The sequence below is a fragment of the Pagrus major genome, chromosome 1, assembly GCF_040436345.1.
Source record: "Pagrus major chromosome 1, Pma_NU_1.0".
In the NCBI taxonomy this organism is placed as follows: Eukaryota; Metazoa; Chordata; class Actinopteri; order Spariformes; family Sparidae; genus Pagrus; species Pagrus major.
Window position 1 is genome coordinate 34,426,254 of NC_133215.1, and position 19,270 is coordinate 34,445,523.

The 19,270-nt window shown below is 40.8% G+C and overlaps 1 protein-coding gene across 1 annotated transcript in view; it reads right to left on the minus strand.

Annotated features, from left to right (window-relative positions):
* LOC141004380 (SH3 and PX domain-containing protein 2A-like) overlaps positions 1 to 19,270 on the minus strand; it is a 77,794-nt gene that overhangs the window by 15,766 nt on the left and 42,758 nt on the right. The window contains exons 5-6 of the mRNA XM_073475837.1: positions 10,414 to 10,527; positions 5,535 to 5,618 (exon numbers count right to left, since the gene is read on the minus strand). Of these exons, the coding sequence (XP_073331938.1) occupies positions 5,535 to 5,618; positions 10,414 to 10,527 (198 nt within the window). The remainder of the gene's footprint in view (positions 1 to 5,534; positions 5,619 to 10,413; positions 10,528 to 19,270) is intronic.

A 19,270-nucleotide genomic window follows, 5' to 3' on the forward strand; every position in this document is an offset into this window, starting at 1 on the left:
TATTAGTTCAATGGTTGGGTCAGTTGAAACAGACAGTCCTCATTGAATCCTGGGGGAAGGATGTGTCACAGCTGTACTTAGAGTGGTCCACTTGTGATCAAATAATTCAAGACGGATGGTGATACCAGGTCTCAAAAACCCCTGTGTGTGTGTGTGTGTGTGTGTGTGTGTGTGTGTGTGTGTGTTTCACGAGCTGTAAATGTACAGTGTCGTCACGATGCAGGGACAGAACAGTGAGTTGAGACGGCGGTCAGCTGGACTATATAAAATAAGATTAGGGACCTGCTGTGATGATAGCAGTCTGTGAAAGAATGGACCACAGCCAGTAGGGCGGAGTGAGGATGATTTCAATTGAACTTAGTGCGAGACGCCATCCCTGCTAATAACATAATGAGGTCACTTTGCTGGCAGCAGCCAGTCAGCAACCGCAGGGAGGTCAGGACACCCTCACCTGACCTGAGATGTGCTGTATTTTAATTTGAGTCCTGTGCACGACCTTATTTTATTGTCAGTACTCAGGATCACGTTCTCATCTTCTTTATGAAGCGTCACATAAAAGGCAAAGAAATCTGTGTCAGCAAGTGGGCTACAGAGTATACGACTGTTTTCTTCCATTAGCAAATTACATCCTGGGAGAACATCAATCCTATGTGATCGGTCTTTGTTTTTGTCCTTTGCCAGTGCTACTAAATCAAACTGTATCTCAAGTGTATGCACAGAGCTGTTAAACCTCATTCAACCATTTCTTATCGCTAGCTCAGCAAGCAGGGACAGTGGTGCCTCCATTCAGAATGTAGAAAAGGGTGGAATGGAGGAAGAGAAGGTGGGGAGGATGAAAATAGGAGAATTGGAAATGGAAATTGGAAATTTGGGCTTTAACTTTGAAGATAACATATATAGACTTTCTTGTGGTTATCTTAACTTTCTAGCGCTCATATTATTTCTAATAGCAAACCCAACCCATCTGGTGTGCCGAGAGAATTAACACAAACCACTGCTGTAACTGCACACATTGGTATTTGATCCAGGTCTATTTGAAGCGCAGTTGAGGCAGAGACAGACAGACAGTGTGCAGAAATTGGACAGCATGTCAACAGACAGCAATACAGTGCAGTCCCAAAATGAAGAGTGGTGGTGAATGAAAAAGTTGGAAAATCCACAAAAATGTTTGACACGACTCCAGTCAGCAGCAGCTGCACTTTTCATGATGAGACTATTTTCAGCTGTGGAAAAAACGCTACTGGTCTAGAAGCCGTTAGCTTGTTTGCAATGTAGCCAACAACACTCGATGCCATGAGAAACTGTAGTCTAAAGTCCTCTGTAACCTTATATGTGGCTTTGTCACATTCCTTTGAACTAATGAATCACACAGCAGTTTTTTAAATTCTCTATTTGAGCTACACCAAGGCTGCCTTAATAAATATGTTAATACAAATATGAATATGCAATACCTCCACAACAAAAGGTCCAAAAAAATAACCTGAGCTGACCACAACAGACCTTTTGGTGTACAAAGTTGACAATCCAACAAATCTTCATATTTTTTGACCATCTGAGAGCCAGATGCAGATGGTGAACGACCCACTGATGTGTTTCATACACAGTCCAGCTGCCTCTTTTTTCAGATCACGTACCTTTCAACTAAAACCACGTGCTGAACTATAGCTATAAAACTGTGTGTTTGGGCTAAAGGTTTCAAGATTTGGCCACCATGACATTATTTAGCTCTTTTGGTGGCCTGTAATGACATTTGCAATGTCAAATCATGCTAAGGGGTATAATGATCAGCTGTAAACATTACAAATAAGCTGTGACCTACAAATGCCTGAATGGTTTGCATGCTGGGACTGACATTTGATATATATTTATGTAACTCTGGTATGCAAGAAAAGATGACAGAAGAGACGTCTTTCCATGGCAGCATGAAATTATTCACCTGCTATGGGGCTTAGGGCAAACATGAGCTGCTGGCGCTCCATTTACCCTGAATAAATGGGGGCCCAACAGCATATAATTACAAAGTTTAGTGATTAAGGTCTTGAAACGAGATTTTGGCTCTTCAAGACAGGGCCTCAATATCAGATAATACGGCAGGATCTATCTCAAGGTCTTCAGGCCAGTCAACATTGTTTACATGAACTGGTTGACAAATCTTAAGGGCCTAGACACACCAAACATGCATCCAAGAACTAGAGCTGATGAAAGATTACTTTTGTTGCCTCCCATCACCTGTGTCTGAACACAGCCAACAGGCAACTAGCTTGTACGTTCTGCGCCTGCTTGCGAGGTAGCAGTCATCTGCATTTGTCATTCAAAATGGGAAACTGGAAGACTCCGGAAAAGGATATACAAACCTTTGTTATAATAAAGCATAATTTTTTTCTTGCTTAAGTAGCCAATTCTAATCAAGAATATGTCTGATGAAAATGTTGCAAATTGAGTTGTTCCGATTCTGATACCAGTATCGGAAATGCTGCCGATACTGCCGAAAATGCAGGTATCGGTATCGGTGAGTACGTGAGTCTATGCACCGCTCCAATACCACGTAATTTAGAAACAGGACCCTTCTACTCCCAGTTAGCTCCGTTAGCGCTACTTACACTGCAGATTCAACATGCTCAATTGGCTGGAAAGCTGCTGATAAGGGCTGACCAGTGGCAATGGTGGGAAAACCATCACAACGACTACGGCCACAGACACTAATCAATGGCCCTGACATGGGCCAAAGGCCGACAGTTGGTCTGGTGTGTCAGCGGCTTAAGACTATATCACTGTAAGAAATAAAGCAGCCCTCAAGTTCATTTGAATGGGGCCAGTCCAGCCACGAAGCAGGGGGGCCGGTACAGAGGACCCTGATGTGAAAACCTGCAAAAAAACCAAACCAGGTTCAACCTTTTGCGCAACGCAATATCATCTGCACCAACCATACAAATACATGCAAGCACGTGTTCCTGGTAGACAAAATTTTTACAAAACTGGGAGTGAGACTCAACAATAAACAATAGTGGCTAACTTTCTCCCTTCAGAATCGCCTACTCAACCATTGACCTGGGGCTGTTTGCGGTCTCAAATTCCTGCTTCGCCAGCAGCTTCACTGGGCCAGTTGCTTGCATTACTCTGAAATCCATTCTTGCATGGTAGTGACTGCAAACTTTTCACATTTTGGAGAAACTGGTATGTTCAAGTGTATACAAACACAAGAGCCATCATGAAAACAAAACAAAAACAAAAGGTTTTAATGAAGCCACACAAAAAGGACCTGAAATAGCACCTCTACGTACAAGAGTAAAAATGTTGGAGCATGAAAAGGTAGGTGTTGGAATTGAAGAACAGGCCCTCCAAAAGTGTTTCATGCACTCATTCTCTGGTGGCGACAGGGAGCTGGATGACTCACCCCCGCTCTACAGAGGTTCAAGTCTATGTGATTAAAACCAGTCCACAGATTGGGCTGCTGCCCCACTTTCACACTTTCCATGACTTTCTCACTGTTCTGGGAGACATATCTAGTACGGTAACATTGCTGCAGACCTGGCTGCCACTGTATCCCTAATCTGCTGAATGTCTCATATTCTTTGATTCCAGACTATGAATGACAACATACTGTAAAAGGTCTTCTAATATCTCTTCTTAGACTTGTGACAAAAGTTTGCCAGTTTGAGCTCCTAAATAAGCTGTGTGGGTGACGTGAATGGGTCATTTTCCTGTCTTTCAACAGCTATCACTATTCTTTACCCCTAAACCAAATATGATTAACAACATGAGAACAACTGTGTGATATTGTGTGTTTTCAGAAGAAGCGGGAGTTGTTTTCACACCAATGTATTCCTCTCCTGTACTGTAAGTTACTATAGTCTCCTCTGATTAATGTGCCCTGTAGCCCTGGTCTGGAGGAAAGTGGTTACACAAGCAAGTCCAGCCAGGCTTTATTATGATGGTGAGAAACAAATAGTTTTTAAAGGTTTTGCACTGGTCCTGGAACAGCTCCTAGGAGGCGTCTGTTAGAAGAACTGACTAATCCTGAAACCAGACAGGTGCCTTACGGACAGTCTGAGAAAAGTTTGAGTTAGAAAGCACTAACTCACCCCCAGGAGAAGTGACTGTTCATTCAGACAGACTCATGTCTCACTTTCAGTATTAAAGCAATAATAACTGACAAAACAGCACGTAACTTGCCAAAAGCAAAAATGAATACCATGCAAAGACATTTTCATGTCGTTTTTTTTTTTTTTTTTTTTTTTTAAGATTTACAAGCAAAATGCAAAAAGTCATTAACAACATTTTAAACCTAGGGGAGCTTGCTTTAATTAAGCAGCAACACTGTTATACAGCCGTTTATGTTCACATGGATCAACGGCCGTCATGGTTGTTGCGTTTGTTCTGTGGGAGCCGAAAGAGCCTTAATTACCCAAATCTGTTTAATGCAGTCCAATTATTTTGTTGTTCAGTGTGAGCGAAAGAACGTCCAAGTTTGATGGAGTGTGATTTGAGATTTTACTGTCAGAGCTGACTCATGGCCACCCAATATGCTGCTCCCGGTAGATACTTGAGGCCATTTGTTGTTGGCTGATTTGCGAGGATGTAAATGAGTTTGCTTACAGTGTGGCCTCAATGTGAGGAGTGGGGCCACGAGAGGGGCTTAGCAGCAGTACTGTAGGTCTGTTTCTTACAGTATGAGAGGAAGGTGTGGACTGTATGTGTATGTGTGGTTGAGTGAGTTTCAGACACTTGATTACTGTGTCTTGTCCTTTGTTAGAACTGCTTTCTCATCCACATTTTCATCACCCATTAATGTCCACTCTGGGATTCTATCATTTATTTTACAGCATTTAAAGTACTAGCTCAGGTAAGCACAAATGTACTGACATTTTTCTATTGAAACCTAGTTGTTAGTCAATGGCTTAAAAAACATGTTACATTTATTTGACAAAATAATCTCAACTCAAAGGTCTACTTGCTTGCGTTGGCTGAGCTTCTGCATCTCATGGTCTTCATTTGCAAAAAGAACCGACACAGGTGCCATGAACTGAGCTCATGTTAGCTACGTAGTACGTTCAACCTTTTTATCATCATTTTCAATAGTCCAGAATTTTCAACTGAAGCGTCTTTTAATGAAATGTGTATTTTTAGTGAGCAACACATGACCACTTGCACTGAATGCATTTTATCCAGCAAAATGTTAGTTTGCCAAAAACAGCTACAGTGCAAACAGTACACTTCCAAACAACCAGCTGGAAGAGAACATTTATGAAAGCAGTTCTCTGATTCATGTGAGTGAAACAACATTATTTTTTGTCGACAACCTTTGTACACTTCAGCCAAAATGTTGGTAACAGCTTACTAAGTAGCTTACGTTAGGTCACGTAATTATACCTGAGGCAGTTCTCTTCACTGATGAAGACTGTAAGATGCAGTTGAAGTGAGTTTGTATTGTACATATATGTATGTCAAGGCCCATCCATGTGGGATATAATGCATTTATCCTAACTGTGTATTCTGTGTGTGTGAGTGTGTGTGCCCACTGTCTCCATGTTCACCTCTGCTTTGCTGGCGGTTGACTATACCCCCAAGGGTCCAGCGGCGGTCCAGCCTCTTCAGGTGTGCCTTGCGTCTCTTAGTGACTGATGATGATGAGGAGCAACCAAGGAGGAAAACAAACAAACAAACGTAGAGTTAGTGTAAGAAGCATAGGTGAACAAGTGAACAAAGGCAAGAAAAGCTGTTAGTAGTAGAGCCAAAATCATTTCCGAGGGACGATGGCAAATAAACAACTTGCAATGCACAAGGTTTGTAAGTATTTTAGCCAAGCATTAGTCATAGTCCAAAACACTTTCTACACATTTCCCTACATGTGCATAAGTCCATGAAGTCAAAAAGTGGGCAGGATCGTCCTTATTCTTTTCAAATGAATTCTAGCCGACCACCACTTGTTATACTGTACCAGTATTTATTGGAGGATGGATGTGTACTGTACTTTCTGATGCATTTTTATTATGTTGTGTAAATTATATTAGTAAGATATGTTGTTTTATCCTCCTTTTAGGGTTCTTTATTTAGCAACTGAACAGGACCCTAGCAGAAAACATAAACACCATGTCAGACAGCTCTTGATTCAGGCAGCATCACATACGTAACCCCGCCTCTTCATAATCAACAGAATCATTGTTGGCTTTCAACTGACACTGGTGGTCAGCACATTTTCACACACATATCGTAACATTCAGCTACTGTAACAGGTATCTTGGACCAGAGTTAGGTTTCACTGCGACAGGAAGGTAAGTAGACAGCTACAGTCGGACTGTCATGAACACACAGCTTTCTTCTTAGACAGAGTTACACTAAGTGTCTCCTTAAAGAGTTACAGTGTGTACCTTCCCTGAATCTATTATTTAGACCTGAATATGGCACCGCCGCTCAGCCTTGGTTTTACATTTGTAAAACTTTCCTTGAGTAGGAAAGCAATTTTTAAAAATGTGACATCATCACAATGTTAAGTCTTTGGGCTGAGAGGGAACTTGCAGGCAAGATAACAACTACAGCGCATATTCAGTGGGCTGCACAATCAGGAAGTAAACCCGGAAGCTAAAGAACTTTTTAGGCGTATGAGCCAGGAGAGCAATTTTCATTTAAATGAATAGGTACCATCTTTGCCTTTGGTATCTAGCTGTATTGTTAACCTATGGTAGCCTCAAACCAGTACACATCAAACTTAAAATCATTTTTATTTCAGTTGCTCTTTTGATTGTTTTTTACCCAAATAAAGGATTATTTTTTTAAGACTATGAAATGAATGGGAAAAAATGCCTTCTTCTACAATTTATAATATCCAAAAATCTTAATGTATTCAATTTACACTGAAATAAAACAAGTCTATAAGTGAGGAATTCCTTTTGGAAACCTGATTAGGTACAATATTAGGTGAGGATATGTTTATATAGAGTTTGTTTACACAACCAATGTGTCTTAGTAATTTCTGTCTATAATTGAGTACAAAAACCTTATATCATTAAACTGGTTATGAGGCAGTTTCAACTACAATACTGATCCCTCTACTGTATATGACCTACAAAAAGCAAACCAGTTGGTCAGATAACTCACAAAATTATAACTATACTTTATGGTGGAGTGCAGAGGGGCTGCCGGAAACAACAAAACATTCAAACTCCTTGTAGCAGCTTTAAAATCGGTCACTGTAGTCAGAATATCTTTACCTGTTTCCAATACAATAAACGTGTTTCAAGAATTCTATGGAAATGAGTGCCTGTATCTTGAAACAGAAAGAATAAAGCAGGAGGAAAATGATTTTTGCAGTCGCTGTTGGCTAATAACTGACAAACCAGTTGGTTAACATTACCATTCTGCAGTGAAGAGTTTAGTTCAGCTGATCAATTCAGGAGGAGGACGAGGTCCAGATCACACTGATATAAACCGATTACTCATGAGGTCTACATACAGTAATTCAGTGGGAAATGTAATTGTTGCGCTGAACTCTTGACCTCTTTCACTCCTTATTAGTTCAAAGCCTGTATGATAAAGCAGCGGTCATAGCATGATGAGTCATTTTCCTTTCTTAGTACCTTCTCCAAGGCCACATGAAGAGCGAACGCATTAATGTTGGAACAACTAGATGGAAACAGCACTTGTCTTCTGCCTGCTGCGGTAATCTAATTCCTTCTTTCTTGCTCAGTCTCTCCATCTTCTGCCCTCTCTTCACCCTCTTGTCTCTCCATTTTACCTTATGCTTGACATCCGCCCTCTCCCCCTTTGTGTGCTTTTGCTACTTGTCATTTCCTCTCCCTTTTGATTCCTCTCTACCTACCATCCATCCCACTGAACATCACCCTACTCCTGTTGACCTCCTAATTGAAATATCAGCTAAAGGAAGGCACAAAGGGAAATGTTATTTCGAGGTAATTTCAGCGGGGCCTGGCTGAGCCTGTCAGTTCCTCTCCAGCAAGCTGAGCTGTCAGTGGAATTAGGTTACAGACCACGCAGAGATAATGAGATGTAAGAGACGACATGAAGCAAGAAGGGGGAGATCAGAAATAAGAAGTGACGATGTGTGCAAACACAAAGACACCGACCTAATGGGAAAATGAGGCCCACTGACAGGATGGGGCAGGAGGGAAGTGTGTGTGACACACAGTTACACACTTCTTGTGTGTAGTTGTGACCTCAGGTACTTCCTGTATAAATTCACTTCAGTGAAAAAAAAAACATATATATATATACACATATCTATCTATCTATCTATCTATCTATCTATCTGTCTATCTATCTATCTATCTATCTATGTCTATCTATGTATATCTATGTATTTATATTTATATATATATAAATATAAATATATATATATATATTTTATAGATAGATAGATAGATAGATAGATAGATAGACAGACAGACAGACAGACAGACAGACAGACAGACAGACAGACAGATAGATAGATAGATAGATAGATAGATAGATAGATAGATAGATAGATAGATAGATAGATAGATAGACAGACAGACAGACAGACAGACAGACAGACAGACAGACAGACAGATAGATAGATAGATAGATAGATAGATAGATAGATAGATAGATAGATAGACAGATAGACAGATAGATATGTGTGTATATGTATATGTAATATCATGACAGTCATGATGGAAAAGGTCACTATCGATGCAGCAGAACAGTCTTTATTTATCCCACGCATTCTTCCTTGTTAAAACCTGAAGCCTGCATTACCCACAATGCATTTTGACTGGTGACAGTTTGTTTGGAGATTCGGCTGTGTTATGCAAGTAGCAGCTAATGTACCCTCGAGCCTCAAGCAGAGATGATGAGCAGCTACAGAGGTCTCCACACCCTTGTCATTTCAAACTTTAAACATGTTATAACCCACACTGACTCAGGTGACATCCCTTGAGGATGTTTGGTTGCCCTTTAAGAGCCTGTTACACAGAGCATGTCATGAAAGAACAGCATGAAAATGGAAAAAAAAAAAAGCAAATGTTAAGTTTTGCTCAGCTAAAGCACAAAATGTTGGCAAGACATTATGAATATGTGTTGGAAATGAAAGCTCTGCATTTAAGAAGGGGCAGTCTGATATCAGCCATGCCCACAAAGGCGGGTCTGTCAATCAGAGCAAAACAAAAGAGGCCACTAGGGTGGGATCATAGGAGTAGCTGTCTTCATTGTTAAACAACCGCTTTACTAAGTTAAATATATCTATGTGACTCAGGCCAAAATGGTCACTAACGAGATAATATTCCAGACATTTTAATGCAGAAATGTTACATATTGTATCTTTAAGTTCTGTCAGTGGACAAGTGATAGTCCAGCTCACATCCATTGCCAGAAGCCTCTGCAACCCTTGCCTGCTAATCAATCTAGTCTACTGTAATAAATCCTTTTAATTTTAGGACAACAAATTCAATCTAAGTATATTGTACATAAAAAATAAAGTAATGGAAAATCTAATTAAAAAAACATTAAGAAAGACATTTTATCCACAGACAACCAATGCTCCGTATCCATATAGCTGTTTCACCTCCAGGACATGTAAGGGATTCCACTGTTACAGCCACTGACAACATGTAGTGTGTGTGAATGTGTGTCACAGGGAAAAAATCCAAGAAACAAATGAGAACAGCAAATAACAGTGATGGTGGCAGCTGTGCAGGAGCTGTCATCACTCTAGCAGTGATGTGTGTGTGTTGTGTGTGTGTTTCTTGCAGAATGTGCACGATTCAATGAAGCGTGGAGGCTTGCATGTCTTAATGAGAGGCAGAAAATGTTTGTTAGATAATCCAGTGGCCCTCTGCAGCAGATACAACATTGTACCATTCCTGTTCCTTGTGACTGCAGATAAACTGTCTGCATGTATGCATTGCCTGCATTACTACTCACTCACTGCTCATGCTAGTGTGATTGGGCTTTATTTATCTCTATTGGATTCCTGCTGTCTAAAAGTAGAAAGGGGCTTATGACACAGTGATGAAACGCTCCCTCCCAGCAGTCAGACTAAACATTAGAGAGGATAGGGTCACAACAAAACGAGGCTCCTGCAAGAGTTGCAGCCTCCCGGGGGAGTACAAAGGAATTTTCTGTGGTGCCAAAATATTGCAAATCCTTTGGCTGCGGTCTGGTACCATTTCACCATGGAGCTGCGACTGTGGTCTTCAAGGTTCCCAATGTGTGGTTGGAAGTGTGTGTATGTGCAAGTGTGTTTAGTGCTGACTTCTGTATGCTGCTTTTATTCTTAGATTGAGATGTGAGCACAGAAAAAACATCCACCAAAAAACATTATTGAGAAATCGGGGCCCGGTACACACATAACGAGCCGGTCAGAATGACCTTTATGTCTTTTTCTTTCTGTGTTTAATGTGTGTGTGTGTGTGTGTGTGTGTGTGTGTCTGCACTAACCTTCTCCAGTCCTGGAAGTGCCCAGATCCAAATCATCTCGGGTTACATTCTGGGAGTCCAGGTATGTGGCCGGCACCCAGCCCTGCTCCTCTGCTGTGCTGACAAACCACCAGCCTAGACAGAGCGACAGAGGACAGAGAGATGAAGGAAGACAGAGTGAAGATAACAGTACTGTAACAATCATCAAACCTGAAGGACAGCAGTGAGCATCATTCCCATGGGGGGATTTAAACCAAACAAAGGGAATTTCACGTCATTGTTGCTCATCTTTAAAATGGAGCAAAAACTATTACTCATTATGAAACATGTTAGCATGCAAACCAAGTGGCTCTAAGTTAGACACATCAATGTTGTACAGTGTAACCTAATCATACAAAGTCTACAGCCATGCTAGCAGCACTGTGAGCTTCTTTATTTTCAATAGTGCTTTGAGTGAAAGGCTATCAACAACAACAAGGCTCACACGGGTATTGCTAACATACTAATGTTGAGCAGGTGTAATACTACGTTCACAGTCTTGGTTTATTGTGTTAGCATGCTAACAATCTAGATTTTCCTCTTATTGTCAATCATGTCAATATATTACGCATAATAAGCAATTATTTACAGATAAAGACAGGACAAGAGAGTCTAAGCCATACTCGGGCATAGCAATTATTTGAGCTAAATGCTAACATTAGCATACTAACATGCTCACAATTACGCTAACAGGCTGGTTCTAAGCAGGTATAATGTTTACCATGTACACCATCTTGTAGTTGTAGAGGACAGATCAATGCATTTAGCTGACTTGACACTTTTTTTACAAAAACAAAAGTCACAATCAAAAGAACCAAAAGGCAAGTCAGTCACATTGTGACAGGCAGCATGTGCCAAATCATTACAAAGACTGTGTTTTACAAAACTCAGAGACATGATGAGCATTGCCTTCATAACATCTGGGATCAAATCAATGATGCTGAATAAGTTGGACATGTCTTAAAATGTGGGGGGTGTGACTTCAATATTGTGGTCGCTCTGGCTTCTGGCCAGAAACCACTGCATGACACATTCTACTAATATATACAAGACAAGCAGGTATGACAGATGACTCTGTTACTGGCAAGGATGAGATTCTGTATCACAGCATTTTACTTTTTACAGTGAAAAGTTGGTAATAGATTTATTTATATTCACAACAACAGTGCGGAAGAACATATTTGGGAGGACACTGCAAGAAAGTGTCCTACTTGTGGCCACTTGTAATAGTAGCATTTGTGAGCTACTTGTTTGATACAGACACCCTAAATTTTACCAGTATCCCAAGGTTTTAAATTGGCAACCCTCTGGTTTCAAGTGCTCAGACTGGTCTCAAGTGTCCTTTTCTATGTAAGTGTGATTGAATGTATGAGTACAGCAAAGCAACAGAATTAGAGAGATGGGTGGACCGGAAAGTGGAACAAAAATGACAACAAGCTATTTCTTTTCTCTCTCCAAAGGAGTCCAACAATTAGGTCATCACTGCTCCAATGTATTTGCAGTCATATGGATCGGATCTCGAATGTGGTTGGAGAAGCCTGCGTGAATCACCCGCATCACACCCTTTTTTATTACCCGGCAAAACACCAATCACATTAACACGTGTTATGAGTGATGTGGAAAATATGCCTGTAGCATAGAGCTGTATCATAGGGAAAGAAACAGTAAGGGTGGAAGGTGTGTCTGTGCTGTTTAAGGCAGCTACAGTATAAGCAACTACAGTATATACCACTAGCGCTTGAGCTGCTACTACTGATAACTGGAATTACATAATCATCGGTCACATTACTCAAAGGTCATCTCCAGGTCAAAAATGTTAACTTGCTTTAATGTTCAAAAAACATACATTTTCTGACAGTGTCTGTTGTTGTAGCACCACTATTCACCCTCTGTCTGAACGCTCTGTTTTTATTGCCTGTCTCTTTAAGGCCCTCCTCACAGAAAGCCCAGTCTGCGCCGATTGGTCCGCTCTCACAGGCCTGAGCAAGCACCACCCACTGTCTTTCCGCATCACCTCAGACCGTGTTTTTGCAACCAAAGCCGCATTAGTGGCATAGCTGAAGGCAGCATTTATATAGCACTTAGACATTCTTTATTATAATAAAAGGCAGGAAATCTCATTTTCTACATGATGGACCCTTTACTTTTTTAATTATTGGTGAAAAATGCACAAGTCAATGATTGCTGACAATTGTCAAAAGGGAGGATAAAAACACAATACACAGCAAAAAACTGCATCTTGTGGTCGTCCTCAGTGGCTGGAGTTTTGTCAGTTCGGCTAACTTGCAACTAAGCAAACTTCCGCTGCTAAGGAAGACCATTATACATTGTTGAAAGCTCTGGAGTAATGTAATGTGACCACACTATAGGTTCATTTGAAGATGAAACAGAAGCACTACAGAAAACACAGAAAAGTGGTCCTGAGCTCCGTTTGTGGCAGACTGTAACAACAACTACTACACTAACAGGCATTAAAATATTATTGGGTTGACACTTAGCAGACCACAGTAGAGGACCCTGACCAGCCCCCTGCATGTGGCCTCATCTCTCCTTATACCCATATAAGCACAGTGAGGCCTGAGCCACCCTCACCTTGACAGCTTATGTGCAGCATTAAAAAACCTTCTTCCAACACACACACAAGCTCACACATAAAATCATACTGAAATACTGTCTCCCCTGAATTTCCCCACAGCTGGTCATGTCTCGCAGCCAACACAGCAGTTAATTCAAACCGAGGGCCTGTGGGGGTTTTGCACAGTAGCTGCAGTGTACAGTGGCTCCTCCAACTTGAATTTCCTCAGTCACACTAGCTTTCTGTGGATGCTCTGTACCTCTCCACCGACTGCTGTCATACTCCTGCAGAGATGTTACAGTGCAACTTGGCCTCGGACCCGTCAGGATCAATTTCAGACCCTGTTTGGATGTGACTGGTGAAACAGTTATACTATCGTTTAAATATTACAGTATCTCTCCTGATTGAAGAAGCCAGTGTTGGAATGCACAGAGCTTGCCACAGTTCTGAGACTTGTAAAATCAGGGGGGCTGTCAAACTTTCCTGACCGGGGGTCATCTACTTGTCACCTACAAGTTAGAGAAGCGGGCTGGGACCAGACATTGGCTTTAAATTATGAATTTAACGACGACTTTCTTTTGTGTGTGTGTTCATATGTGAACGGTCCAAGCAGCCTTGGGTTCTTCAGTGTAGATTTCGTGCTTTGTTGCAGTGTGAAAGGTCCGCCTAGCAGTAAGAATAGCTTGCTCCATGTGAAACACATTAGGACTCTCATAGGCTGATTCATTGCAACTACTTAAAAAGCTAAAGAAGAATTGGAGCCACCTGTACGAGGAGAGCAGTAGGTCTGCACTGAGACAAACGCACCTGGCACACAGTGGAAAACACACTGATAAATCTCCTGCACTGATAGAGGACTGAGGTGACTGTTTGCCATCAACAGTGGCAAGTGTGAGCTCCCCTGCATCTTACCTTCAGTAAAATTAAATATACTGTACACTGATAGGAATGTTTGTTTTTTGGCGAAAATTCAAAGGTCATTTGGATATGGACCAGTCATACATCAACTCAGAGGTAACATGGTTTCATCAGATCATGCTGGTTACAATCACAGCTTCAGCACTGTCCACAATGACGACAATGAAACATGAGTTTTTGATTGATGCCAGAATGATGAGGGTTGCAGAAATCCAACTGTTGGGAATTAAAATCATGAGCTGCTTTCTCCAGACCACTAAATAACAAAAAAATGTCTTCAGTTGTACTTGAAGAAAGACAGACTGCACAAGCCTCTTCAGCTGTACAGATGATCAAGCCTGACATCAGAATCAAAGGATTATTCCTTAATTTTCACCTGCTGTCAACATCTAACACTGGCCAGCAGGAGTCTTCATTATAAAACCACTTTCAGTGTTTCAGAGGAAACTTCAGATTTGTTATTTAGCTTTGGAGATTTAAGTGACACGGCACTATTTTGGGAAACACACAAAATTAGCTCTCTTGCCCAGAGTTAGATGAGAACATCAATACCACTCCAATGTCTGTGCATTTAAACTGGCAATAGACAACTTTTCTGCTTTAAGTTACCGAAGTAAATACTGATTGCACAGTGTAATGGCTGTAGCAAGATGACACCATCCACACAAAGATTGGTTGCCTATTAATCTTATTTTCACTATGCTATTCTGTTTGCCACCAGGTCAAATGATTGCACAAAGGAAGTGTGTCCGTCATTGCACAACCACAACAGGAAGAGTCATTGTTTTCTCAGGTTGCTATCCCCAGGTAATGAAAAAGAGCTGGTGGAGGAGGCAAAGAAGGTGAAGGTCTGTTGCAAATAGGTGATGCCATCTTGTTCTCTGTGCCTGGACAAAATATCAAGTTTAGTCTCTTGGCTCAATACACATTTATTACAATTTCAAACTATCTGAACTATTTCTGACATCAACAAGTCAGACAAAAATAAAATGAACTTCCCCATAGGCTGTTTTGTGACAGTTGGCTTCTGCCTCTAGGATTTTCCAAGTGAGCAGGGCTCAGTGATCTCACTATCACATCATACTGCTTAATGATGAAATGAATCCCAGACTTGTTTTATTGATTTCCATGTAGCTTGATTATGTTGGAAATTAGCTCAGAGTTTGAAATTGTGAAATAGTATATGTGTGTTATGTGTATTGTATGTGTAATCCTTGGGAGAATCTAGCTCTAAAGCTATATTTAGCTAGATCTCTGACACTTTTTATGGAGGACCAAATTACTTCTATATGTGATAGAACTACATTAATACTACACAGAACCAACATTTGGTTGCAAGAAAGTGAAAATAGAAAACATTGAAAATTAAAACATGTAGCCAAGTTTCTCTTGGATGCTCAGGACAAATTTAAACCCAATCCAGTGAAAAAGAAGTGATTGGTGAGGTTTAGAGAACACATACAAAGAATAACAAAAATGCTGAAATTTAGCCCTGATGGCAAAACCACACAATTTTTAGCTGGGAAGTCCTCGTGAGTTGGCATGGAATTACCCTACACTATTTTATGATTAAACAAACAAGATATAACATGTTTATTAGTGAGCTTTAGAGGTCTATGCAGATTTTGTCAGAACCAAGAGCCTGCCACCACTTGCTGTTTCCCCACAAATCCTGTCTTTATGCTAAGCTAAGCTAACTGACTAGTGGCTTCTGCTGAAAACATTAGCGTACAGGTGTAAGAGTGGTATCAATCTTCTTATCTAACTCTTTGCAAGACAGTGCCTGCCCCCCAAAATTAAACTATTCTCCTACATCATGCTCAGCCATACAATCAGGAAAAAAAAGGGGTACAGAGATGGTATGACCAGCTGTGCACAGAATAAAATAATCTGTATGGCGATGATTTCTTTACTTGTAAGCAACAACAGGCATGTGTGAAGAAAAATAAAAACAAATATTTTTTGGTTTCCTGTCTTCTACACATATGCCCAACAAGTCAAGAAGCCTCTTATCTCACTCACACATGCCAAGCTTCAGACTCCCATCGTGTGCACATATGGTGTTGCAAGGCAAGGTTTTGACAGGGCCCAGTCCCCCTATAAATCCAGCTCTGGAGAAAGTGGGCACAGTAAAAGCAGATAAATGAGGACCAGAAGCGGTGCTGGACCCTGTCAAATATGCACATATACACAATTCTCCCCTCACAGATGATAAAACAGACTGGAGATAAAGGGTAAGAAAAACAAAATGGAGATGCAGATGTGAACATACGAGACTAAATGAGAAAGATAGAAAAGCAGTCACCCTCTGACAATACTAGCCAGTTGGCAGCATGGCAAACCTGGGCCTGACTCTTGTGTGCAAGCAGCTTTTGGTTAGATTACAGTTTTCACAGAAAATCTGTCCCGTAGGAGGAGATCTGGGCCAAAGATTGGCAGCAAAGATGGAGAAAAATTACTCAGACTCAATTAAAGCAAAGCATAACTTGGCTCAAGATATGCGTGGGATGATGCATAAACAGTGAAGTTCAGGGAGGGCGTGGTGGGCCCAATTTATTGTAAGGGGCAAATATGCTCACTTTTAAAGAGATTCAAAATGGAAGGTAACTTATTTGTTAACTTTTGTCCCATGAGTGGCAATGCCTAATAGCCAGTGTTCAAATGAGGATAACGGTGCACAGTTTTGGACGGTCCCTCCTCAAATACACGGTGTTGAGTTTCACACAGTTGTACACACCAGAAGTGAAGGAGGTAGTATTGTTAGAAGAGCAGCTCACACCTGGCCAACTGCTTCATGAAGTGAGCGTGATTTTTGCAGAAAGTTAAAAAAATTGTCAAATGAACACCTGCCCCCAGGTGTGGGGGGCGGGAGATGAAGCAACCGACCCCAACCAACACAACCCTTTTTAAAGCAATGTTGTTTTGAAGTCTGAGCTCTTGGTAAGGATTATGATATGGCTAGGTTGCTTGGTGTGTTGCACCATTTTAATTACACATGGATATTCATTTCCACTTCGGACCCTCTGCTACCTTTTGTCTAGTATCATCATCAAGAGAACAAGGGCTGGGCAAAATATCGATATTACATTGTTATTGTGACATGAGACTATACAGTATATCGTTTTAGACTTTGGATATCATGATATGGAATGAGTGTTGTCTTTTCCTGTTTTTTGAAGGCTACGTTAAAGTAAGTAGTCATTTTCTGACCTTACCAGACTGCTCTACTTGTTCTAATACTTTCCTTTACCCACTTAATCATTATATCCACATTACTGATGATCATTTATCAAAAATCTTATTGCGTTAATATTTTGTTCATGGTACCAATAGTCATCCCAACAATATTGGGGAAAAATCGATATTGAGGTATTTGGTCAAAATGAATCTGATCTTTGATTTTTTTTCGTCCAGTCCTAGCATTTCATTTTGAGATATATAATGTGTATTGCTACATAGCCAAAAAATATCATAATATTATTTTAAAGCAATATAACCTATGTATGCCCTTTACAGTGCACATTCGTGCTCCCAATGTGAAATATCATTTTAATTTCAATATCTTTTATCTTTAAACACTGTCTTTCAGCCTCAGGACAAAATGTACACCGATAGTTACACTACTTGCTGAAAAGAAGAACTAAATCCTTAGTTTGTTCAATGCCTTTTACTTTTAATTTTGAGATTGTACTTCATGTGTGTAAAAATTCATGCATATGGTGGAACTACAGTATCTCTGTATGTCTTGGAGACAGAGATGTTCAAATGTTTTCATCTTAACTTCCACATGTGGATGAAAAATGAGTGTGTTATGATAATCTCGCCTACTGTGGAGTTCAAAGTGTCACCTATAGGGGCCTGAAATGGTGATCAAAGACCTGCTTAAATGGGAGAAAACACATCACATTTTCTCTGAAACATGAAAAATAACTGCACATGTTCGTGTACATGAGGTGCCATGGAAAAAGGAGTCAAAGTCAAACCCAGCTGTTGGGGTGGGTGCTAGCAGCTGTGAAACTGAACCAGTGCAGAACAGGACAAATACATGGTGTTCAGGTACTGAAGTGCACACTGTAGAGCCATCTGTACATACAGCACAACAAACTTGTTTTAACAGATTGAAATGATCATACATTATTATTGGTGCCTAGGTTCACTCTGTGTACGTGTTTTTGGGTGAGTCACACGATGTGCAAAGCAAACTCAATGCTGTGTCAGTCCTCTTGACTTGAACCTCAGCTATGATGCGTGGTGTTCGATATGATTAGAACAAAAGTGCTCATTTCCTGTTAGGTGTCAGGTCTTTTTATTGTCCAGGTGCTTGGTGAAGTGAAGCTCAGCCCACTTCTACACTAAAATAGAACAGGTCAACAATCATGTTGGTTTTTTTTTATTTTTTTAAATTGACTCTCTTGCTAGTTTGTCCGACATAACCGAACCGACTGTTCTGGAGGATTCATGAGGCACTGAACATCTAATGACTAATATTCAGAGAGGTTATGCAGCAACACCTGCTGTCTCCCACATTTATACACACAGCACAAAATATGAATATGTAAGACAGCAGAGGGGCTGTAATTGGCATTTCTTACAGCGTGGAGCTCTAATTGGAGTGTCTAGCTACACCATGTCTTGGCAGGCAATAATTGCCTGCTTTCTACCACAGAGGGGAAGTGGAGGTCACGGTGAACACAGTGGCACAGTAAGTGAGCAGAGCAAGATTATCATTGACCGTCACAGGCCTGGGCCCCGTGGGAGAGGTTTGGGATAATGGGAGATGCATGAAGTGACACAATAAAAAAAGACATAGGCCAGAAAGAGATTAAAGGAGTGGTATGAGGGAAATATGACAAAAGAGGAAGAGCCAGTAATTGTTTGGCTGGAGCTTCAAAGCGGTGGTATTTCATGCATATTCCCCTTCCAAGAACAACACCACATGCTTTCCTTGGAGTTTCTCATTTTTGGATTGTCAGAATGATCATCAGACAGTTCTGACAATGATGTCTGTTAGAAATGCAACATTCGAGCAGGATCCACAAGGTGACTGTCATTCTTGTTTTCTCCTCTCAGCGTCTAATTAGGAACAGATCCCCTGGATAGCAGCAAGTGCTGGAACACATTGCTTCTTTTTTTTTAGATCCTCATCATCTTCACTCAATCTGTGTGGATGTGCTCAAGATGATAAAAGGTTAAAGCAGTGACTGAACCACATTCTGAACTCAGGACCAGACACAATCCAGAGCAATGACACCGATGCATTTGAAACTCCCTGTCAAGCTTTAAAATATCTCGTATGTCAGCAGCAAAGTACAGCCATGCAAATTGTCTATGTCAAAAAAAACAACA